At 27.7% G+C, this 7,979-nt stretch overlaps 1 protein-coding gene across 1 annotated transcript in view; it reads left to right on the forward strand.

Annotated features, from left to right (window-relative positions):
• The window catches only part of LOC107439029 (guanine nucleotide-binding protein subunit beta-5), a gene marked incomplete in the record, with an annotated part of 22,648 nt that overhangs the window by 3,346 nt on the left and 11,323 nt on the right, over positions 1–7,979 (forward strand). Inside the window, 4 exon segments of the mRNA XM_071183837.1 lie at positions 1,966–2,007; positions 3,152–3,228; positions 4,909–5,107; positions 7,686–7,826. Of these exon segments, the coding sequence (XP_071039938.1) occupies positions 1,966–2,007; positions 3,152–3,228; positions 4,909–5,107; positions 7,686–7,826 (459 nt within the window).

Here is a 7,979-nt window from a genome sequence, read left to right on the forward strand (position 1 = left end):
ATTGTTAAACCCAACTAAAAAAAAATTTTTTTTGGAAATAATCTTAAAAAGAAGAAAAAACGATGGAGTAATACTCTAATGATTATTTCCAAAATGATGGTAAGGTAAACATCTTTCAAAAAAGAAAGAAAAATCCTAAAATCTTAGGAGGAAAAAAAAAAATTTTTTCTTTCAGAAAGGGTGGGAAAATGTATCGAATTTCATTCCGGTTTTTTGGTTTTCCGGTTTTCTGATTTCCGGATAACGGGTTCTGTACTGTACTAAAAAGTGATGACCACTTTTGCATTTTTGGTTGTAAATTTTAGCAACACAAAAAGTAAGCAACTCCTCTTTTAGCAATCAAGAGATAAAAATTGCAAATGATTACTTACTCAAAAAAATGATTTACTTACTCGGGTAGAAAAATGATTACTTACTCAAATGTGCAATTTGAAATCTGTACCAATAAATGTCGATCTAAGAATTCACTAGACCACATGTATTTATGATGATATATTATTGCTGTGAAAGAAGTGCATCACTAAATGATTATTCGAATGGGGTTCAAATTTTGTTTGACATAGAAAGAAACAGATTTTGTCGGATAACAGGTCTTTCAAATAAACAAATATCAAAACATCCTAATTCAATAAAAAATAACAAATAGACGATAATTAACATCAATTTCTATAAACAACGAATAAATCCGCGTGGTTGCGCAATTTCTAAAGATTTTGTTACAAATTTTCACATGGTATTTAAAATCTCTATGCAAATTCTAAATCACGCATTTCAGTAAGTAATCATTTCTCAATTAGCGATGATTCCACAGTGAATACATGTGGTTTTACCGATAGTTTTTCTGGTTGCTAATGAAATGGATTTTTACTTTATTTTTAAAATCTCTCTGTTTTAATATGATTTTAATTTGATTGACAAACTTCGAATAGTCCATTTCGCACTCAACTAATGATGATTCACCCACAATCTCACATAGATTTACGATCGCATTTTTGCTAGTTATTGTTACCAATTTTCATAGTTTTTTAATGCTACATTATCATAAACTGGAAATTTTGAATAGCGCATTTGTAGAACTACTTTTTGATTGTCAGTGAGAAATCTATGCTTGTGTGTGAAACTCCAAGAGCACACATAAAGAAAGGAATTTTCTTTTTTAGCTAAAAAGAAAAGATAAAACAAAGCTGGCACAGCGGAGCGGCAAAAGTCTAAGTTATTGTCTACAAACTTCAGTAGAGTGAGCAATATTATAAACAGTGGGTTCTGTTACCCCGTCTCAGAACTTTTGGAGCCCACTCCAAACTATTATGACAGTGCCATTCGAAAACAAGTTGGAAAAAGTTTCATTGATTTTCCTCTTAAGAGAGAAATAGATATTATTCTTCCTCCTTTTTTTTTTTTTTTTTCGTTTTAAAGAAACGATTTTTTATAAAATTCAAAGTTTTACAAACAAATTTTTCACTTTAATACAAAATATTTTCCAGTTCTGCATGACAGTATTTATTGTCACTTTTTCATCAAATTAAAAATGTATACAAAATATACATTTGGAAATTGAGAATTTGAAGGGTGCATTTAAAGTTAAACTATCAAACAACATTCAGTAGGAATGTCCCCGAAGGTTTAAAAAATCATGAATTGTATTTTATTATTCAAGTTTTCATGTGTTAAATCAAGTCTTCGTGTATAAAAATATTTTATGTTTAAAAATTCTTCCTGGCATCTTATAAGCTTCCATTTTGTTACAAAAAAATATTTTCACCACCTTTGCTTCTATAATGTATCAAAATTGAAATGAAAATTACTATTATTATAAATTATAATTAAGTAGGTAAATTTGCTTAATGGATTTTCTTAGTAATTTATTTATAGAAACTTTAATTAAACTATAATTTTTATCAATTTGTCTAATTAAGTTTTATTATAGTCAACTCTTAGTAATTCACCAAAAACATTTTCTTGCAGGATGGCAAAATGATTATATGGGATGCTTTTACTACTAATAAGGTAAATTATCGGAATTAAATGTATATTTTTCCTTATTCTTATTATTAGCAAAGTTAAATTTTTCGATGTACTACCATAAAATGGGGTGATTGTGTGTTTTTTTTCTTTCCTTTCTTTTTTTTTTTTTATCTTTCTTTTAAATTGCAGTAAGGAATTCTAAGTATTTAACAAAATATTTTTGCAGAACTGTTTATGATGTAATATTTAAAAACTCAATATTTTAACGGTTTGAATTTTTTTAAAGGGTTTATCGCATAAAGACTTCTGCCTTAGTGAAACCCAACTTGTTACTTTTAAGTCAATTCAAATCTAAATTGTAATTCTTCTTTTTATCAAGATTTACACAAAATTACCTCAAAAAATTTTTAAAAATATAAATTCAGCAATGGGGAAAAAATTTTAAGTATTAAATTTATTATTATAAATTGTATTGTTATTATTAATTATAAGATTATCAATATTCTTTTGATTTTTCTTGTACTATGCAACATTAAGTAGTCTGGCATGGCCTTTTTCCGCTGCAGCAGATATTACCCTCATACTGATATCTGCAAACCCTAAAGCAAAAAATGTAAATATATTAACTCATTTTTTATTTCATTTAGCCTTTGAAAAGAATGTGAAAATAACTAAGGCTATAATATAAATTATTGTAATTGCACATTTTGATTATATATAACCATAATGATTAAGGATCAATCCTTATTTTTAAGACAATGATTGCAAGCAGACCTAGGGGTTTTCAGATAAATTCTGAGCTAGGGTGATGGTACTGCAAGGCAGCAAAACAATTATCCTAATATGAAAAATAAGAATTGATATTTTAATTTTATAATTAGTATCTACAAGCTATGTCAAAAGCTAAAGCAAGAAAAATAGTGTGAATAAAGCACAAATGTTAGCACAGAAATAGACATACTAGCACTAAGTTTGCTCTATTGTATNTTAATTTATCAAAAGCTTCTGTAATTGATTCTTTGTGAGTCTGCAACTCAATATCTGACCATTGCTTCTTGTGGCAAAAGAGCTAATTTATTTCCTAAATAATAAATGTTTCCTTTCCATTTCTAATGTTTTATTCTTTGCTTAATTTAAATTGTCTCCACATTACATCTTGTTATTAAGTTCAGGAATAAACTTTCAGGAGCATGCAATTACAATGCCTACTACTTGGGTTATGGCGTGTGCCTATGCCCCATCTGGAAATATGGTTGCCTGTGGGTAAGTGAATCTATGATGACATTGCATTTTAAAAAAAAAAATTATAAATATTAATACTGTGCATATATTTGTCTTTAGTATAGTCAAAATTATATTATATAATTAAGGTAATAACTACTAAGTTAGGCATAAATGTGACTACATATTGACTTATCTATAATTTTATTAATGTTGTTCAGATATGTATGATATACACAAATTGCACGAACATTGTTTGTAAAAAATTGGTAACATCAAGAGAATATTATCAATATATAGTATTAGAGATTAAAATATCTTAAACTACAGTGCAAAGGTAAATAGTGCACACTTGATTTTTATTCTTCCATGAAACAGATAGGGTTCTTTCTTTGTCAAAATGATTTATACAGGAGTCTTAGTTTGTATTACAAAATATTTAGTTTTGTTTTGTTTACAATTTTTATGCCCTCAATATTCCTACCTCCTGCTTCTTTCTATATTTATAAAAAGTCCTAGAAACATCATTAAATCTGGATTCTACTATACAATAGTTTGCTTAAGATATGATAAAAAAAAAAAAAAAAATTGAAGCTGAAGCCTTTATGTGATATTAAGTTTAAAAAATATCACTATTATTTTTTACTGAAATTTACTTTTTCTCTCATATTATTTATACGGTCATTTACAGAGGTGTGGGATGCTCTGGACTTCTTGGTTAAATGTCCTTGAAACAAATGTAATCACTTGAGGAATCAAAAAAATAAACCTATTTGATTTTTTAAAAGAAATTATAAAAATTAGCATTTATGAAAACCTTAATTATTATTATTTTTTCTTTAAATACTGTGCAGAAATTATTCTATGATAAAAAAAAAATTATTTCTAATAGAATATAATTTTTTTAAAGAACAGTTTAATTTTACAGGTAATCTTCCTCATTTGTATTTTGATGCCCCTAAATTTCATAATTAATTTATTATGAAATAATATCGTTATTCATCATAAAGTTTCACGAGCCAAATATTTATCTGTGATAACTTTAAATACTTAATAAAATAATAGTTGAAGATTTAAAGTTTTAGTATTCTTAGCCTTTTATTAGATGCCCCCTTTCACCAGGAGCTTTTGCCTCACCATCATGTTTAAATTACTCCAATTGGGTATTTAAATTTAAAAAAACTTAGGTAGTTTTTCGATAACTTTAAATTAAATTAAAGTCAGTGTCAATTAATTACTTACAATTAATGAGCTTTGTGTTGTTAAAGAGTTTTTTGGCTGTTATTACTTTGAAAAGTATTATTCATCAAAATTGCATTGGAAAATCGTAAGTAAAGTGGATAATTGTAAGAACAATTTATGTCCATGCAAAATTCTGAAAACTATATCAATAATAATAACTCTCAAAATATTTTAATTTGAATAATAATTCTGCTATTTTTAATTTCAACGAAGCAAAGTTTACATTAGAAGGAATGTTTTAGCCTGCAAAATAATATTTTTAAGATTTTTTTAAATTCTATCTTATTGATTTGAAATAATTTTTAATAGGTTATGAATGAAATAAACAAGAAATGCATGTCGAAAGTTTGTTTTTTTTTCTTTCAAAGAGATGTAACAATTTAGGCTTACCCATATTTCCATACCAATTGTAGAAATAAGAAATTTTCATTCAGTGTACATTTTAATCTAACAGATTGATATTTTTCATCTTGTATCTAGAGGACTAGACAATAAAATCACTGTGTATCCACTCAGTTTTGAAGATGACGTATCTACAAAAAAGAAAGCTGTTGGAACACATACAAGCTATATGTCTTGTTGCCTTTTTCCCAATTCTGACCAGCAAGTAAGTACCATTATTACTGTTTTTTTCTTCTTTTTAATTGTGTCTGTGAATTCTAAACTTTATTTTATCTATGTGTTTTGAGTTTCATCCTCAAAAGGTCCTGTTAATTTTTTTAATTTTATTTTATTTGAATACTGGATATTTTTATAATATTCCCTGGTTCTATTTAAACAATTTGGTATTTCATATTTTCATTTAGATTTTTATTTCTTGATTATCTGATTTGCTCTAGTTTTTAGGTTTGAAAAAAAAAAGAAAAAGTTGCTAAAATACTTTTTAGTACATTTTTGAGAGTTATGTGAAGTATGCGAATTTCCAGTATTTCTCTAGGACTCAGTAAATTCAAGTTTTTTAAATATTAATTTACATTTTAATTAGTTGTAACTTTAGCTAAGTTGCTAATTAATTTTTAATTAAATTTTTAATCCTGTAACTGTTAACATCAATGCTTTCCCACAAAAGAAACCAACTTTTTTTTTTTTTTTTTTTTTTTTTTATTTGATGACTTAGCAAAGCTACCAACATAATTACTGGAGTGTGCTCTTGTCACATGAAATGATTGAGATATCTTATGCCATGCCTGGTAAATTGGTTTAACCTTCTTTATTCCTAAAACTGTAGATTCCTAAAACAGAAATTAACAATGTTATAGGCAACCTACAACAATCTAAAGCAGGGGTCGGCAACCTGTTTGTCCTTAAGGGCGCAATACTAAATTTGAAAATCACCGAGGGCGCATATTTTGCAGATAATCATGCACAATCCTAAACTCAGCTGACTACTTGCTGTATATCTCCGTTTGACAAGAGTTAAGTAAATCGCTCTGGCTATTAAACATTTACATTAGTCCAGCGAGGGCGGATTAANGTAAATATCAAGTATTGTGGTTCAATGTTTAGTTCTGTTGTTTATGTAAGAGTTACAGAGCTTGTTTTTATTTACAATTTGAATTTGTATTACATTTTTTCAATGTTCTCAAATGCTTGTTTTTAAATTATTATGTTTATTGCTCTATGCGGTTCGTATGCCTCAGGGAAAACCTGGAAAACTCATGGAATGTAAAACTTACAGGAAAATGAAAATCTCTTATAAAAAACTGGGGGGGAAACATTACCTGAAAAAATATAATTCTTTCAGCTTTCCGTAATTTTTAATTAAAATCCTTTTTTATAAAGTTGATAGTTTTCTGATGCAAATGTGTTCTGAGAGGCACTTCGTAAATGAGGCTAAAATGTATCTGTAAAATCCAGACTTTCGTCAAGTATATGAAGTAAAAATATCTCCTGTTTTGGGGGTAGAGCTATCACCAGTTTCATTATTCTAATTATGACGTTATGGTGCATTTTAAAAGAAGGATGAATGAAGATTAGTCAATATTTTTTTTACTATATTTATTCTCTTCAATCAAGAAACGATGTTCCTCTGGCGCTCGTAAACAAATAAGAAATATCTGGTACTGTGTGTGCCAACTTGCATTGAACTTTTTTTTTCTTTTCTTGAAATTTATTTTTAATCTTTATTGATGACTTTTTATAAATTTACTTAATAATGAAATAATAAAATGAGCAGGGAAAGTAGTTTTAATCCAGATTGGACTGATTCTTATATATATCCCTAATTTGCTTCTTAGGTTGAAAGCATACCGAACGAGCCATGCAAAACCCGTTCCAAATTGTGCCATAAGTGTTTCAATTTAAGTAAAATGGAAAAACGGGCTCTAATAAGTCATAGTGCAAGTAGTAAGTAGTTTAGAACAGCAGCCCAGAATCGATAATTTCTCTAAGGATATAGGTGTTACTCAAGCAAATTACAGAGGTCTAACCAAAGCAGCTACGTCAAATTTCCTAATGAAATGTAACAAGGTAATTAATCTAAAAATGTAATTTCATATTGTTTCAAGAGCTGAAATAATTTGGGCAATGCAATTGTTAAAAACACTACTTAACACTAAATTACTTAAAAACACTTAAAGAACACACTACGAGAATTAAAGAGTTTTTACTTAAAAAATCCTTAATAATTTTTTTGTTTTACATTACTTTGGCACTTTTCTGCAGTAATGTTTTGCCATTTTTTTAGAGATAACTGGAAGGCTGGTGTTGCCTCTTGTTGTTCTATATATTCAATAGAACTTTCGGTAGTTTTTAGTCCCTCTGTATGAGAGATTTTTCTATTTTGATTTTCATCGTCACTGTCTTCATCATCTTTGCTAGATTTATTTTCATTATTTCACCGGATTTGATCTGGTGAAATAATCATTTTGATCATTTCACCGGATCAAGTTGTTGGATTTCCCTTCCCTGAGTGTTTGGAAGATAAAATTCGGATTTTTTTCGATGGTAGTTTTAAAAATAAACTAGAACAAAAAAAATCCTTGAAACATTTGATAGCTCAGTTAAAGCGGAAACTCGGGTAATAAGGACTCTACTGTATTGAAAAAAGTAATCCCCTGAAGAATACAACATAAGATGTGATAATGTGTTGTCTTAAATTAAGAGAAATATTGAAGGAAAAATAGCATTAAATAATTAGCTACAATTTAATATCAGAAAAATTCATTATTATGAATTTTTTTCTGAAGAATAATATAATTTACCTAAGAATTTGATCCCTAAAATACAGTTTGTATGTATACAATTTTGTTTTATAGGGTTGTGATAGGCAAGCATTAGTGTGGGATATGAGAACTGGCCATTGTGTACAACAGTTTGAAGGCCATGAATCAGATATCAACTCAGTAAAGTTCTATCCTAGTGGGGATGCCATTGCAACTGGTTCTGATGATGCTACTGTGAGTACATCCATTTGCATTTTCGTAAATCTTATGTTTCCTGAAAATTAAAACACTAGTTTTAAATCTGCCACATATGTAAATTAAATAGATTTTTTTTTTTTTTTTTTTTTTTTTTTTTTTTTTTTTTTTTTTTTTTTTTTTTTTTTTTTT

This window comes from Parasteatoda tepidariorum, chromosome 7 (genome assembly GCF_043381705.1).
Source record: "Parasteatoda tepidariorum isolate YZ-2023 chromosome 7, CAS_Ptep_4.0, whole genome shotgun sequence".
NCBI classification, from domain to species: Eukaryota; Metazoa; Arthropoda; class Arachnida; order Araneae; family Theridiidae; genus Parasteatoda; species Parasteatoda tepidariorum.